Consider the following 17,654-nt stretch of genomic DNA (forward strand, 5'->3'; position numbering starts at 1 on the left):
ACTGCAGTTTCGCCATTCTGATTTTTTTCCATGTTACTGTTTTGGTTGCTTTTTTTTTAATATTGTTTGTACATTTTTTAATGTACCAATACTTCTTCCATAGACATAATAAATTATTTCATATCATGGTTACAATACTTAGAAGATATTGAAAGGAAGAAAAAATTAGATGTTTCCTAATTTGTAAACATATTGAGAATGCAAATGACTCTTGTGGTTTAGGGTGATACATTCGTCATTGTAATTCTGCTTTTTAAAACTCACACCGAAGTCAGAAATGCTCCCCACTCTATGGGTATCGTTATAGGAGACTTTTCTAGTCTTCTTGCACCTTGAAGAATTTAGGAACACAGAGCCATGCTTTTATTATTAGAAGGTAATACGTGGGTTCTTTTCTGATTTAATTTAGGGAAAGCCACTGAAGGAGGCACATGGAGAAATTCTCTATTCCGCCTTTTTCCTAGAGTGGTTCTCTGAGGAAGCCCGCCGTGTTTACGGAGACATTATCTACACCCCGGCAAAGGACAGGCGGGCCCTGGTCCTCAAGCAGCCCATAGGTGTGGCTGCAGTCATCACCCCGGTAGGTGACAGGATCAGCAAGATCCTAGGGTGGGAGGTTGGATAGGGAGTTGGGAAACAATTCATTCTTCCTCATGAGCAGGTGTGCTCATCCTGTTAGTTTTGTCACCTGTTCCTGGTTTCCTGATGCTTTTGCTGGATGTGGAAGTGTGTTTCCTGGTCCTCTGTGATGATGTTAGGTGTGGTGGCAGTGAGTGGAAGGATGCATTTCTAATGCCTGCAAAAGTGAGATGAGCCGCAGGAGGACCCAGGGGCTTTTCTGACTTGGCATGGAGGCTTCTTCCTGGCCTTGCCTAACACCTCTGAAAAGATCTTCCAGTATTTATAATTTTTAAAAAGACTTAAGATACAATACATTTTTAAACTTGCCATAGTTTGGAAAAAAGTGTTACGCTTAATTGATGGTTATCATCAATAACAAAGCATTTGTGGACCCACCAGCAGGCATTGGGCAAGGTTCTAGAGGTAAAAAGGCTAAGAAATAAGGTATCACATCTGCCTGGATGGGGCTGCAGTATATTTGTGGAATGCCCAGCTTTCCCTCTGGGTCCTGCCTTCTACTAGGTCCCATATTAACTTCTCTCCTGTATCTGTCAGCTGGTCTCGAGACGTCTGTGCTTTTCCTGCTCAGCATAGTTACAGACAGAATCCCACTGATTGCCTAGACTGACTAGGTTTGACTTGAAGGTCACTATTTACTAACTGTGCAACCTTGGCCAAATTACTTAACTGCACTGTCTCCGTTTTCTCGAACTTGCAAATGAGGTTAATATGAACCTCATTGGGTTGTGATAAGGATTTAATTAATTTTAATTTTGAAGTACTTAGAAAAATACCTGATACAGAGTAAGTACTATATAATAGAGTTTTTCAAAATAAAATACTGTTATTATAGGTATATCTATAGGCATCTATAAATATGTATGTGGAAGGAAGTAATAAATAATCTGCCATTTTCAAAACCATTGCTAATATTTACTCCCATGGGCCTCAGGCCAAATCCAGCCCACTGCCTATGTTTGTAAATAAAGTTTTATTGGGACACAGCCACACCCATTCATACACCTACTATCTGTGGCTGTTTTCACAATACAGCTGCAGAGTTGAGTAACTGCCATAGAAACCATACATTCCACATAGCCTAAAAATTTTATGATCTGGCCCTTCACAGAAAAAGTTGGCTGACACTTGGTCTAACTCATTTTTTACTGTGTTAAATTCTAAAAATATTTCCTATCTTCATGAGCCTTTATCTCAGAGTCCCTCAAGTTGGCGGGGGGCCAGGTGTTCTGAGAGCTCACCTGTGCAGCCAAACGGGTTTGTCAATCAGTTGTGCAATGAAATTTGTTCACTGACTTCCTCACCTGCCTTCCTTTACACTAATGAGGTGGTCCTTCCTCTCACATACTTCCTCTGCTCTTCTAACCCCAGTGGAATTTCCCCAGTGCCATGATCACCCGGAAGGTGGGGGCTGCCCTGGCAGCCGGCTGTACCGTGGTGGTGAAGCCTGCCGAAGACACGCCCTTCTCTGCCCTAGCCCTGGCTGAGGTGAGCCGCTCTCCTTGTGTTTGTACAAAGTCCAAAGCAGACAAAGTCCAAAAATTGATGTTTATCTGGGACAGAAAGAAGTAATTTTGGAGGCTACTTCTTTGCTTATGTCTCCTGATGCATGGTGTTGTGTTTTAATCTACTGGCAATTACTTTAAGTCAGCTGTAGCTCTTTTGGGGAAAAAAAATGGATGAGGGATTTTCTGACATCTGCAGGCCATGTGTTTTCAGCCTACTGTAAAAATGGTATCTATCCATCATCTTCATGAAATAGGCACTTAAACGTGGGTGTTTCTCACATTTAGGAAACTTCTTATTTACTATTCCCATTCCCAGTTCAAGCTGCATTCCGTTAGATCTTATTCTTTTGCTTGAAAACCTCAAGTGGCCTCTTGTGTCACTCACTCAGTAAAGTCCAGATTCCTTACTGGCTTTTAAGGTCCTATAAGATGTCACTTCCCACCCCCCAGTATGCCTCTGACTTTGTCCATCACGCTGGAGCCCCTCACTCTTCATTCATCTGCTTGGACCACTCTGGCCCCTGCCGCTTTCCAGACCCCGCCAGCCTTGCCCTCCACTCAAACTTTATACTTTCCTTCTGTCTGGAGCACTCTCCCCCAGATACCCCCATAACTAGCTTCTTCACGTCTTCACTCAAATGCCTCTCTCCCAGGAAGGCCTTCCATGGACACCTTGTCTAAAAATCACAATTTGGCTGGGTGTGGTGGCTCACACCTGTAATCCCAGAACTTTGGGAGGCCAAGGTGGGCAGATCACTTGAGGTCAGGAGTTCGAGACCAGCCTGACCAACATGCTGAAACCCTGTCTCTACTAAAAATACAAAATTAGCTGGGCGTGGTGGCACGTGCCTGTAATCCCAGCTACACAGGAGGCTGAGGCAGGAGAATCGCTTGAACCCTGGGGGTGGAGATTGCAGTGAGCCGAGATCGTGTCACTGCACTCCAGCCTGGGCAACAGAGTGAGACTCTATCTCAAAAAAAAAAAAATCACAACCTCACACTCTGATGCTCCTGATCCCCTCCTCTGCTTTGCTTTTTTCCCCATAACACCTGAAACCACCTACCCTATCACTATTTGTAGGCCTTTTCAGTGGGCAGGGCTAGGAGATATACATATGTATGTACACACATGTACACACACAATAAAATGCTACAGAAATTCCTACAGAAACTTCCAATTCAAATTCAGTCCTATAGAGTTTTTACTTATTTTATATTATATCTGCATCTCCTTTCCTGGTTTCTTTTTTTTTTTTTTTTGAGAGTCTTGCTCTGTCGCCCAGGCTGGAATGCAGTGGCACGATCTCGGCTCACTGCAACCTCTGCCTCCCAGGTTCAAGAATTCTCTGCCTCAGCCTCCCGAGTAGCTGGGATTACAGATGCCCGCCACCACACACAGCTAATTTTTGTATTTTTAGTAGAGACTGGGTTTCACCATCTTGGCCAGACTGGTCTTCAACTCCTGACCTTGTGATCCACCTGCCTTGGCCTCCCAAAGTGCTGGGATTACAGGCATGAGCCACCACGCCAGCCTCTTTCCTGGTTTCTAAAGACTCAGGAAATGACTGAATTAATATTCCATATGTACTCATTATACAGAACAACAGCTTCTGAATATTAATTTTATTTGTTTTAAATATTAATTTTAATATCACCAATGTGCCTATTGAAAATGGTTTACTTTTTTGGTATTTTCTCTTTCCATTCTCATTTTTAGTAATAAACTTTTAGAATAGTTTTACATTTACAGAAAAATTGCATAGATGGGCTATTTCCCACATACCCCACATTCAATTTCTCCTATTACTAGCAGCTTACATTAGTATAGTATATTTGTTACAATTAATGAATCAATAACGATACATTGTTATGAACTAAAGTCCATACTTTACAATCCATTCTAAGATTTTATTAGTCTGTACCTATTCCCCTTTTTCTGTTTCAGGATCTGGTCCAGGATATCCCATTACATTTAGTTGTCTTGTCTCCTTAATCCCTCTTGGCTATGAACATTTCTCTGTATTTTAAAATAGTTACACTGTATCTGCATTGCCAAAACTACAACCATTACATGCTCTAGTCTCTCCAGTTTAACCCTCCTTTAGACTCAGTTCAACAAGCAGCTGTAAGTTTATGCTCACCACCAGTGCTTATGTCAATGTCTCTCTAGACATTTGGTGATCCGAACCTCAGTCTGTATTAGATTCCTTAGGAAGGGCTCATGGGAATAATATTTTCCCTTCTTAAATGTTGACAGTAGTCTGGGCCTATTGTGCTTATAAATCGGTTTTGCTAGGTATAAAATCCTCAGCTCACATTTTTTTTTACTTGATTATCTTAAATATATTCTCCATTTTCTTCTGATGTAGAGTGTTGCTCTTGAAAATTCAGATAGTAACCTAAGTTTCTTGCCCTTATAAGTCAACTTGTTTTGTTTTTTTTTTACCTAGATACATGAAAGTGTTCGGTTTGTTTTTTTTTTCCCCTTTATCTTTAAAGACCAGTAATGTCACTAGAATATGTCTTTGTGATTATTGCTTTGAGTCCATACTCTAGGTATGCAGTGTGCTCTTTCAGTATGTAGTTTCCAGCCTTTTTGTTTTATAGCTCTATAAAGTTTTCAGGATTTGTTCCTCAGCATTGGTTTGGTTTTACTCCTTTAGGAACTCCTATTATCCATGAATTGAATCTTTTTTGTCACTTTCTCTTGTATCTTTTTCACCTTTTCCCTAATTTTTAAAATTATCTTTCTTTTTTATCTGGGTACAAAATGTCTGATTTTATTTTATTTTTTAATTTTTATTTCCATAGGTTATTGGGGAACAGGTGGTATTTGGTTACAGGATTAAGTTCTTTAGTGGTGATTTGTGAGATTTTGGTGCGCCCATCACCTGAGCAGTATACACTGCACACAATTTGTAGTCTTTTATCCCTTGCCCCCTTCCCACCCTTTCTCCCTGAGTCCCCAAAGTCCATTGTGTCATTCTTATGCCTTTGCTTCCTCACAGCTTAGCTCCCACTTATGAGTGAGAACATATGATGTTTAGTTTTCCATTCCCGAATTATTTAACTTAGAATAATAGTTTCCAGGCCAGGCGCAGTGGCTCACGCCTGTAATCCCAGCACTTTGAGAGGCCAAGGCAGGCAGATCACAAGGTCAAGAGATCGAGACCATCCTGGCTAACATGGTGAAACCCCGTCTCTACTAAAAATACAAAAATTAGCTGGGCATGGTGGTGCACACCTGTAGTCCCTGCTACTCGGGAGGCTGAGGCAGGAGAATCACTTGAACGGAGATGCGGAGGTTGTAGTGAGCCAAAATCATGCCACTGCACTCCAGCCGTGTGACAGAGCGAGACTCCATCTCAAAAAAAAAAAAAAAAAAAAAAAAAAAAAGAATAATAGTCTCCAATCTCATCCAGCCTGCGAATAACTGTGAATGCCATTAATTCATTCCTTTTTATGGCAGAGTAGTATTCCATCCTATATATAAACCACATAGGATACAGTTTATCCACTCATTGATTGATGGGCATTTGGGTTGGTTCCACATTTTTGCAATTGAATTGTGCTGCTATAAACATGCATGTGCAAGTATCTTTTTTGTATAATGACTTCTTTTCCTCTGTGTGGGTGGCAAACCACCCAGGTGCCGAGGCAAGAGACCAAGGACACGAGCTGTTCCAGTATAATAAAATATAAAATAAGAATAGTTATACCAGATATAGATCTTAGATATGATTATATATGAATATCATTAATCATTAGTTGGTAGCAATTACTCTTTATTCCAATATTATAATAATCCTCACTCTATAATCATAGCCTAGGAAAAACCAGGCCATACAGAGATAGGAGCTGAGAGGACATAGTGAGGAGTGACCAGAAGACAACAGTGCAAGCCTTCTGTTATGCCCAGACAGGGCCACCAGAAGGCTCCTTGGTCTAGCGGTGACACCAGCGTCTGGGAAGACGCCTGTTGCCAAGCGGACCGTGGTCTAGCGGTAGCATAAGTGTCAAGGAAAAACACCCACTACTTAGCAGACTGGGAAAGGGAGTCTCCCTTTCCCCAGGGAAGTTTGGAGAAGACTCTACTCCTCCACCTCTTGTGGAGGGCCTGACATTAGTCAGGCTCATCCGCAGTTATCCGGAGGCCTAACCGTCTCCCTGTGATGCTGTGCTTCAGTGGTCACGCTCCTAGTCCACCTTCATGTTCCATCCTGTACACCTGGCTCTGCCTTTTAGATAGCAGTAACAAAATTCGTGAAAGTACTAAAAGTCTCTAATAAGCAGAAATAATGGCGTAAGCTGTCTCTTTCTCTGTCTCCTCTCTCTCTCTCTGCCTCGGCTGCCAGGCAGGGAAGGGCCCCCTATCCAGTGGACATGTGACCCACATGGCCTTACCTATCATTGGAGATGGCTCACTCTCCTTATCCTGCCCCTTTGTCTTGTATCCAATAAATATCAGTGCAGCCTGGCATTCGGGGCCACTACTGGTCTCCATGACTTGGTGGCAGTGGTCCCCCGGGCCCAGCTGCCTTTTCTTTTATCTCTTGGTCTTGTGTCTTTATTTCTACACTCTCTCATCTCCACACACGGGGAGAGACCCACCGACGCTGTGGGGCTGGTCCCTACACCTCTGGGTAGATACCCAGTAGTGGGATTGCTGGATCAAATGGTAGTTCTACTTTTAGTTCCTTAAGGAATCTCCACACTGTTTTCCATAGTGGTTGTACTAGTTTACATTCCCGCCAGCAATGTAGAAATGTTCCCTGTTCACCACATCCATGCTAACATCTATTATTTTTTAATTTTTTGACTATGGCCAACCTTGCAGGAGTAAGGTGGTATTGCATTGTGGTTTTGATTTACATTTCCTTGATCATTAGTGATGTAGAGCATTTTTTCATATGTTTGTGGGTCATTTGTATATCTTCTTTTGAGAATTGTCTATTCATGGCCTTAGCCCACTTTTTGATGGGATTTTTTTTTCTTTGTTGTTAATTTGTTTGAGTTTGTTGTAGATTCTGGATATTAGTCCTTTGTCAGATGTACAGATTGTGAAGACTTTCTCTTGCTCTGTGGGTTGTCCGTTTACTCTGCTGACTGTTCCTTTTGCCATGCAAAAGCTCTTTAGTTTATTTAAGTCCCAGCTATTTATCTTTGTTTTAGTTGCATTTGCTTTTGGGTTCTTGGTCATGAAATCCTTGCCTAGGCCAATGGCTAGAAGGGTTTTTCCAACGTTATCTTCTAGAATTTTTATAGTTTCAGGTCTTAGATTTAAGTTCTTGATTCATCTTGAGTTTATTTTATATAAGGTGAGAGATGAGGATCCAGTTTTATTCTCCCACATGTGGCTTGCCAATTATCCTAGCACCATTTATTTAGGGAGGATTCCCTCTTTCTCTATCTTGTGGAATAGTGTCAATAGGATTGATACCAATTCTTCTTTGAATGTCTGGTAGAATTCTGCTGTGAATCTGTCTGGTCCTGAACTTTTTTTGGTTGGTAATTATTTTACTACCATTTCAGTCTGTTCGGGGTATCTCGTTCTTCCTGATTTAGGCTAGGAGGGCTGTATATTTACAGGAATTTATCCATCTCCTCTAGGTTTTCTAGTTTATGTGTGTAAAGGTGTTCATAGTAGCCTTGAATGATCTTTTGTACTTCTGTGGTATCAGTTGTAATATCTCCCATTTCATTTCTAATTGAGATTATTTGGATTTTCTCTCTTCTCTTCTAATGGTCTATCAATTTTATCTTTTCAAAGAACCAGCTTTTTGTATCATTTATATTTTGTATTTTTGTTTGTTTCTATTTCATTTAGTTCTGCTCTGATCTTGGTTATTTCCTTTTTTCTGCTGGGTTTGGGTTTGGTTTGTTCTTGTTTCTCTAGTTCTTTGAGGTGGGACCTTAGATTATCTATTTATGCTCTTTCAGACTTTTTGGTGTAAGCATTTAGGGCCATGAACTTGGCTCTTGGCACCACCTTTGCTGTATCCCAGAGGTTTTGATATGTTGTGTCACTGTTGTCGTTCAGTTCAAATAATTTTTTAATTTCCATCTTGATTCCATTTTTGACTTAATGATCATTCAGGAGCAAGTTATTTAATTTCCATGTATTTGCATGGTTTTGAAGGTTCCTTTTGGAGTTGATTTCCAGCTTTATTCCACTGTGGTCTGAGAGAGTGCTTGATATAATTTCAATTTTCTTAAATTTATTGAGGCTCGTTTTGTGGCCTATCATATGGTCTATCTTGGAGAAAGTTCCATGCACTAATAAATAGAATGTATATTCTGCAGCTATTGGATAATGTTCTGTAAATATCTGCTAAGTCAATTTGTTCCAGGGTATGGTTTAAATCTAGTGTTTCTTTGTTAACTTTCTGTCTTGATGACCTGTCTAGTGCTGTCAATGGAGTATTGAAATCCCCCATTATTATTGTGTTGCTGTCTACCTCAGTTCTTAGGTCTAATAGTAATTGTTTTATAAATTTGGGAGCTCCAGTGTTACATGCATATATATTTAGGATTGTGATATTTTCCTGTTGAACGAGGCCTTTTATCAATACGTAATGTCCCTCTCTGTCTTTTTGAACTGCTGTTGCTTTAAAGTTTGTTTTGTCTAATATAAGAATAGCTACTCCTGCTCACTTTTGGTGTCCATTTGATTGGAATGCCTTTTTCCACCCCTTTACCTTAAGTTTCTGTGAGTCCTTGTGTGTTAGGTGGGTCTCTTGAAGGCAACAGAAAGTTGGTTGGTGAACTCTCATCCATTCTGCAATTCTGTATCTTTTAAGTGGAGTATTTAAGGCATTTACATTCAATGTTTGTATTGAGATGTGAGGTACTATTCCAGTCATCATGCTATTTGTTGCCTGAATACTTTTGGGTTTTGTTTTGTTCTGTTTTTTTAATTGTATTTTTGTTTCATAGGTCCTGTGAGATTTATGCTTTAAAGAGGTTCTGTTTTGATGTGTTTCCAGGATTTGTTTCAAGATTTGGAGCTCCTTTTATCAGTTCTTGTAGTGTTGGTTTGGTAGTGGCGAATTCTCTCAGCATGTGTTTGTCTGAAAAAGACTGTATCTTTTCTTCATAAATGCAGCTTAGTTTCTCTAGGTACAAAATTCCTGGCTGATAATTGCTTTGTTTGAGGAGACTGAAGATAGGGCCTCAGTCCCTTCTAGTTTTTAGGGTTTCTGCTGAGAAATCTGCTGCTAATCTGATAGGTTTTCCTTTATAGGTTATCTGGTGCTTTTGCCTCACAGCTCTTAAGACTCTTTCCTTCGTCTTAACTTCAGGTAACCTGATGACAGTGTGCCTAGGGGACGATCTTTTTGTGATGAATTTCCCAGGTGTTCTTTGTGCTTCTTGTATTTGGATGTCTAGGTCTCTAGCAAGGCTGGAGAAGTTTTCCTCGATTATTCCCCCAAATATGTTTTCCAAACTTTTAGAATTGTCTTCTTCCTCAGGGACACCGATTATTCTTAGGTTTGGTTGTTTAACATAATCCCAGACTTCTTGGAAGCTTTGTTCATATTTTCTTATTCTTTTTTGTCTTTGTTGATTGGGTTAATTTGAAAACCTTGTCTTTGAGCTTTGATATTCTTTCTTCTGTTTGTTCAATTCTATTGCTGAGACTTTCCAGACCATTTTGCATTTCTATAAGTGCACCCATTATTTCCTGAAGTTTTGATTGTTTTTTATTTATGCTATCTATTTCATTGAAAACTTCTCCCCTTATTTCTTATCTTTTTTTTTTTTTTTGACTTTCTTAAATTGGGCTTTGCCTTTCTTTGTTGCCTCCCTGATTAGCTTAATAAATAACTATCTGAATTCTTTTTGGGGTAAATCAGGGATTTCTTCTTGATTTGGATCCATTGTTGGTGAGCTAATGTGATTTTTGGGGGGTGTTAAAGAATCTTGTTTTTTCATATTACCAGAGTTGGCTTTCTGGTTTCTTCTTATTGGGTTAGGCTCTGTCAGAGGGAAGGTCTAGGGCTGAAGGCTGTTGTTCAGATTTTTTTGTCCCATGGGGTGTTCCCTTGATGTAGTAGTTCCCCCTTTTCCTAGGGATGTGGCTTCCTGAGAGCCGAGCTGTAGTGATTGTTATCTGTCTTCTGGATCTAGCCACCCAGCAAGTCTACCAGGCTCCAGGCTGCTACTGAGGGTTGTCTGCACAGAGTCCTGTGATGTGAACCATCTGTGGGTGTCTCAGCCGTAGATACCAGCACAGTATTTGGGGTGTCTCCCAGGTCCTGCAGGAGCAATCTGCTTCCTTCACAGGATCTGTGTGCTCTCTCAGTTTTCCTGATTTATTCCTGCAGTCGTTCTGGAGCAAGAGTTCACAATGTGAGCCTCCACGTGCTGTTTTGTCCGTCTGAGTGGGAGCTGCAATCTAGTCCTGCTTCCCGTCCACCATGATCTCTAAAATTATCTTCCTTTTCACCTTCGATTTTTCTTAAGGTTATGTGTTTGTGTTTGTTCATGCTTGTGTTCCTTCTAATTTGGTTTTCATTTCTTAAATGATTTACTTCCTTCTTCTGATTCTTTCCTGTATTCCTTCACCTCATTTCCAAAGTTTTCTAGCCTCAGTTCATGTTGGTTGTTCTTTTGAGTCTTGGTGTAATTTTCTTGTCATCTTTTACCTTGTTTTGAAATTGTAAGTTGCAGTTTGGGTCTGGTTTTTAATGCTGTTTGTTTTGGTTTGTTTTGTTTTTGAGACAGAGTTTCACTCTTGTTGCCCAGGCTGGAGTGAAATGACACAGTCTTGGCTCACTGCAATCTCCGCCTCCCAGGTTCAAGTGATTCTCCTGCCTCAGCCCTCCAAGTAGCTGGAATTACAGGCACACGCCATCATGCCCGTCTATTTTTTGCATTTTTAGTAGAGACGGAGTTTTGCCATGTTGGCCAGGCTTATCTGGAACTCCTGACCTCAAGTGATCCATCCACCTTGGCCTCCCAAAATGCTGGGATTACAGGTGTGAGCCACCACACCTGGCCCAGTTTGGGTCTGTTTTGTGGGCATGTCTTTCTGGTATGCTTTTGTCGTCTATAGGGATATTATTCTACTTATTATTTTTTCTATTTTTTTCTTTTTTTTCTTGAGACAAGGTCTCACTCTGTCACCCAGGCCGGAGTACAGTGTTGCTATCATGGCTCACTGCAGCCTCAACCTCCCAGGCTCAAGCATTTCTCCTGCCTCAGCCTCCCAAGTTGCTGGAACTACAGGTGTGCACCACCACACCCAGCTAATTTTGTTTTTTATTTTTTGTAGAGATAGGGTCTCACTATGTTGCGTAGGCTGGTATAGAACTTCTGGGCTCAAATGATCCTCCCACACCAGCCTCCCAAACTGCTGGGGTTACAAGCATGAGCCACCACACCCAGCCTCTTTTCTTTTAACAACTTTTTATGGGATTTGACCTCAGTGTTTTTGTCAGAATTTTATTTTTATGTGAAGTTTGTTTTCTGAACTTTTGGAAGAAGGCCCAGTTAGGAATATAGCTTCTTTTCGTTCACAGAGTACCTTTTGCTTCCTTGTATATCGTGTTCAAAGATAAGACAGCTTGCTTCCTGAGACTCCCTGGCTCCATCCCCTTCCCCTGTTTTTATCAGGGCCTCCTCATCTTTCATCACATAGCTCCCAGGGGCGGGACTCTCCATGCCCTTCATTCCTTATTGCAGCATCCCATGTACTCACCTACTATTGATAGGGCAAGGCCCGCCCACTTACAGCTGCTGTTCTCAGATAGAACAGCTGTGGACTATTTGGGGTTCTCTGTTATGCGCTACACCACACGGCCCATTGCTGCCCCCTGCTCCCTGTCACACAGGTGCTGATATGACGTTCAGTTCTTGTCAACACAGGCAGTGTATTCTTACCCCCTTGTAATTTGTGGTTTGTGGAGATACCTTGTCATCTCATCTTGTTGTAAATGTTCGTTATAATTGTCTTGTGAATGTCTCTGAGATTTTGGGTTTGCTGTCTAATTGCTGTTTTCATGAGGATATTGAGGGAGATTCACAAACTCATCTTCCCAGAATCTCCAGTCAGATTTATGTAATAAGCTAATTGTTAATGGAATCCAGAAATTAAAATAATTCAGGATATGTCTTATCCAAAGGGAATCTCTATGGAAAGAGCATGAGTGTCCAGATCAGGCAGCTGTGGGTTTGCATGCGGGTTCTGTTACTAGCTGTGGCCTTGTCTGGATTCTTCTCTGCTATGCCTCCCTTTCTTCATCATTCCCCTGGGAAATCACCTGCGGAAAGGCTTTGCATGGCTGCCCTGCACCTAGTAGGTGTTCATTAAATGCCCCTTTTCACTTTCCCACCCTTGATTCTACAGGTGAATCAAGTAACTTTTTTCTTGGCATCTCCTTTGATTTTTCTCAGGACAGAAATTCAAGGTTTTTTATTTGTTTCTTTCTTTGTTTGAACAGACAGTGGCATTGAAATTTATACTCTGGCCAGGCACGGTGGCTCACAACTGTAATCCAAACACTTTGGGAGGCTGAGGTGGGCGGATCACTTGAGGTCAGGAGTTCAAGACCAGCCTGGCTAACATGGTGAAAACCGTCTCTACTAAAACTACAAAAATTAGCCAGGCACACATCTGTAATCCCAGCTACTCGGAAGGCTTAGGCAGGAGAAGCACTTGAATCCGGGAGGCAGAGGTTGCAATGAGTGGAGATTATGCCAGTGCACTCCAGCCTGGGTGACAGAGCAAGACTGTCTTAAAAAAAAGAAAGAAACTTATACTTTAAGAATTTTTTTTTTTTTTGAGACAGGGTCTTGTTCTGTTCCCCAGGCTGCAGTGCAGTGGCGCAACCTTGGCTCACTGCAACCTCAACCTCCTGGGCTCAAGTGATCCTCTCACCTCTGCCTCCCAAAGTGCTGAGATTACAGGCATGAGCCACCATGTCCAGTAGAAATTTTATTGTAATGATCTTTAACAACCCATGAATATTAATGTGACTTTAGCACTAATAAGAATTATATTTAAGTTTTAAATATATTCTTAGTCTGTCCCCAATGTCAGCTTAATTTTTCTTCCATTACTTTTTATTAAATATCTATTTATTTTTCTTTTCTTTTCTTTTTTTTTTTTTTTCAGTTTGGTAAATTGTTGCCACATGTTTGCTGTTTCTCTTTATAGCTTGCAAGCCAGGCTGGGATTCCTTCAGGCGTATACAATGTTATTCCCTGTTCTCGAAAGAATGCCAAGGAAGTAGGGGAGGCAATTTGTACTGATCCTCTGGTGTCCAAAATTTCCTTTACTGGTTCAACAACTACAGGAAAGGTATGTGACTCAAGTTTCAAAGAAAACAAATATCTTTCTAATATTTTATCTTGATAGATTATAAAAATACTATTTCATCCTGATCACCAATTTTGGAAAGATTTCCAGCAGAGTGTTAAAAGCTCTGTCGCAGGCCAAGCACGGTGGCTCACGCCTGTAATTCCAGCACTTTGGGGTGCTGAGGTGGGCAGATGACTTGAGGCCAGGAGTTCGAGACCAGCCTGGCCAACATGATGAGATCCCCTCACAGAAAATACAACAATTAACCAGGCATGGTGGTGCACACCCGTAATCCCAGGTACTCAGGTGACTGAGGCATGAGAATCACTTGAACCCAGGAGGTGAAAGTTGCAGTGAGCCGAGATTGTGCCGCTGTGCTCCAGACTGGGTGACAGAGCAAGATTCTGTTTCAAAAAAAAGGTCTGTTGGTTGAATACAGTAATATCTGACCATCCTCTGGGGATATTTTGGACAGTTCTTTATGGCGTGACAGGTTCCTGCTTGACAAAACCAAAGAAATTGGGGCAGCGAGGGTCCCATTATTTTTGCATTATTTGTTGTATATGAAGTGGGTGAAAGTTCTCCATTGTATTTTTTTCAATTCTGGAATGCATGTTTCTTTCAATAATCTAGAGTTAGAGATTCCAGAAACACACAATGTTGAAATGGATGTTTTTGAATTGAACAAAAATTGTGTTTAGTCTAAAAGTACTTAGGGAAATGGAAAGGTCTTTTCCTTTGAGTTTTTTCCCTTAAATGATGAAATGTTCTTTGCTAAAAACTTAATGTGTGTGCCTGTAAGTAGATGTTTATTTATCCTTCTAAATGTCCAAAAGAGGGCCGAGTGCGGTGGCTCACGCCTGTAATCCCAACACTTTGGGAGGCCGAGGTGGGTGGATCACGAGGTCAGGAGATCAAGACCATCCTGGCTAACATGGTGAAACCCCGTCTCTACTAAAGATACAAAAAATTAGCTGGGCGTGGTGGCGGGCACCTGTAGTCCCAGCTACTTGGGAGGCTGAGGCAGGAGAATGGTGTGGACCTGGGCAGCAGAGCTTGCAGTGAGGTGAGCTAAGATCACACCACTGCACTCCAGCCTGGGTGACAGAGCGAGACTCTGTCTCAAAAAAAAAAAAAAAAAAATTTAAAAATTAAAAAAAATAAATAATAAAAAAAAATGTCCAAAAGAGAAAAAATCAAGGTCGAACAAAATTTTTGTTTATGGTGTTTCTCTTCAGATGGTATGCTTTTTTCTACTAGTTTATATCTACATATACACATATATGTTTCTGTACTCATACTATTCATGTCCATAAACACATAACATAAAAAATAATATAAATCTGCCCAGGTGTGGTGGCTCACACCTGTAATCCTCACACTTTGAGAGGCCAAGGCAGGAGGATCACTTGAGCCCAACCTAGACAATATGGTGAAACCCTGTCTCTACAAAAAAAATAAAAATTAGCTGGGCTTGGTGGCACACACCTGTAGTCCCAGCTACCTGGGAGGGTGAGGTGAGAGGATCACCTGAGCCTGGGAGGTCGAGGCTGCAGTGAGTTGTGATGATGTCACTGCACTCCAGCCTGGGCAATAGGAGTGAGACCCTGCCTCAAAAAATAATAAAAATAAAAAAGTCTAATTTCAAAGATTTTGTGCATCTATGGTCATTTTAGAAACCATGAGAAGCAGGAGGGAACAATTTAATTTTTTTTTTGAGATAGTTGCCTTGTCGCCCAGGCTGGAGTGCAGTGGCATGATCTCAGCTCACTGTAACCTCTGCTTCAAGTGATTCTTGTGCCTCAGAGTCTTGAGTAGCTAGGATTACAGGTATGTGCCACTACTTCTGGCTAATTTTTGTATTTTCTGTAGAGATGGGGTTTCGCCGTGTTGGCCAGGCTGATCTGGAACTCCTGGCCTCAAGTGATCCTCCCTCCTTGGCCTCCCAAAGTGCTGGGATTATAGGTGTGAGCCATCGTGCCCAGCTGGAATAATGTAATTTTAATGCCTCCCAACCATAATCACTTTTGTCATGCTATAAACTCATACTCAGGGAGTAGTGCTTTGGAATCCTACCATTCATTCATAATAGAAATAGGAATTTTTAGATCCATAAACTGCTATGCCCCTGATCAGTGGGTCTTACAATGCAAACTTACCCGCAGAAAGATTCAAATATTACTACGAAGTAGTTGGAAAAAAAGAGGGAAGCCTGGGAGAAAGGGTTGTAAATACTTTGTTGTTCAAGCCAGAGAAATTCCCAGGATACTGGGCGAAGGGCAGCAACTCAGTTTTCTCAGCAAACTACCCTCATCTAACAGGGCTCCAGGAAAATATCAGCCATGACCCTGCCAAGTCTAGCTTTGCTCCTCTTGACCCAGGACAGTGATGCACCTCTAGTGACTGAATGGGAAATGTGACAAGTATAGCTGGAAGGATAACTGATGCATATAGCAAGCACCTCTGCTGAGCTGGTCTTCAGAGATTAGTGGCTGAGCTCCTGGTCCTAGGGTGGAGAACCTTGCCTCGTAACTGAGGCATACACAGCGAGCCTGTTCTAGGCATGCCTGCCCTACCCTTGCCTCTTTCTAGGGGGGCCACCTCTCCCAGGACCCCACTGAGAGGACAGCAGCCATGTTTTAAAGCATATGATACCTCGTCTCTTCCTCTGTTCAGAGAACTGAACCATGAGTGGTCACTGACTTGAGCAAAACAGAAATTGTGGGCTGGCCAGTGACCTAGGACAAGTAGCCTGGCATAGAAGGGTAGGCTGGGTCAGGGCCTTTTCCTCTAGGAAGTCCCCTCTCCTTCACTAGATAAGAGAGAGAGCTGTTTTTCTTTCTGTTTCTTTCTCTTTCTTTTGCCTATTAAACTTCTGCTCCTAAACTCAAAAAAAGAAAAAGAAAGAAAGGTAGGCTGGGCCAATCACATGCTGTCTTTGGAAGCTGAGGCCCTGAGGAGGTCAGCCCATGGGAACTGGAGCTGGGAAAAGATTCATTAAGACATAACAGGAGTTTACACCATACCCAGTGGCCAGGGCAGGCCGCCTTCCTGGAGAAGCAGAGACTGAGTTGGGAAAGGACACTGTCAGAGGACACAGAGCCAGTGCAGGTGGAGGGACAGACACCAGAGACAGGATCTGTGCTCAAGGCCAGGTGGAGGCAAAATGGAGTGACCCAACAGGGAGAATCATTTTGCACTGAAGCAAATCCAGGAAAAGTCAATGAGATTTCTTAAAAATTTTAAAATAAAAACATAAAAATATTTTAAATAGTTAATGTTGCATCCAATAAATAAATATGTTTAGTCTTAAAACTTGCACTACTTTGTTGAACAGTAATGTTTCAGAGAAGATTGCTACTACCATTTGGTTGCTGGAATATTAACATATGGACACATACACAGTACCCGCACAGGCCCAGCTTTCCAGCCATTCTGTGTGTTTACCAAGAACCCTGTCACAAAACTCATGACCTCAGAATGTATAACACTTGGGGGGCAATCCTACAGCCACCTTGGGCTTGCGAACACTGTCTGTTTCACTCGAACTGTCTCAAGTGTGGTTCCATCTTTCCTGCAGCCATGACTAGACAAAGACCTACTATCCTTAATAAAGCATTTAAACATCCCTAAGCCGCTTCTTAGGCTATGAAATCTCTTACTGGATATTTGAACTATAATAGCTATAGGTACCAAAAGCCTTACGATTATACATTGAGCTAGCAATTCTACATGTTCATCCTGACACAATCATCACAGCGTTTTTGTTTTTTGTTTTGTCTTGTTTTTGAGATGGAGTCTCGCTCTGTCGCCCAGGCTGGAGTGCAGTGGCGCGATCCACAGCATTTTTTTAATGGCAAGGATGGAAACAACCTAAATGTCCAACAGATGGGGCCTGAATAAATAAATTACAGAATAGCCATGCAGTGGAATACTATGCAAGCATTTAAAGGAATGTTCTAGGCCGGGCACAGTGGCTCACACCTGTAATCCCAGCACTTTGGGAGGCTGAGGCAGACAGATCACTTGAGGTCAGGAGTTCAAGACCAGCCCCAACATGGCAAAACCCCATCTCTACTAAAAATACAAAAATTAGCCAGGTGTGGTGGCATATGTCTGTAATCCCAGCTACTCAAGAGGCTGAGGCTGAAGAATCACTTCAACCCAGAAGGTGGAGATTGCAGTAACTGGGGGTTGTGCCA

The 17,654-nt window shown here is 41.7% G+C and overlaps 1 protein-coding gene across 2 annotated transcripts in view; it reads left to right on the forward strand.

Annotated features, from left to right (window-relative positions):
* ALDH5A1 (aldehyde dehydrogenase 5 family member A1) overlaps positions 1–17,654 on the forward strand; it is a 43,332-nt gene that overhangs the window by 8,303 nt on the left and 17,375 nt on the right. Inside the window, exons 3-5 of one of the 2 annotated variants that reach the window (XM_003263564.4) lie at positions 410–580; positions 2,011–2,127; positions 13,309–13,452. In XM_003263564.4, coding sequence (XP_003263612.2) covers positions 410–580; positions 2,011–2,127; positions 13,309–13,452 — 432 coding nt within the window. The remainder of the gene's footprint in view (positions 1–409; positions 581–2,010; positions 2,128–13,308; positions 13,453–17,654) is intronic. The other variant, XM_030817379.1, reaches the window with a different exon arrangement.

The sequence above is a fragment of the Nomascus leucogenys genome, chromosome 8, assembly GCF_006542625.1.
Source record: "Nomascus leucogenys isolate Asia chromosome 8, Asia_NLE_v1, whole genome shotgun sequence".
Classification (NCBI taxonomy): Eukaryota; Metazoa; Chordata; class Mammalia; order Primates; family Hylobatidae; genus Nomascus; species Nomascus leucogenys.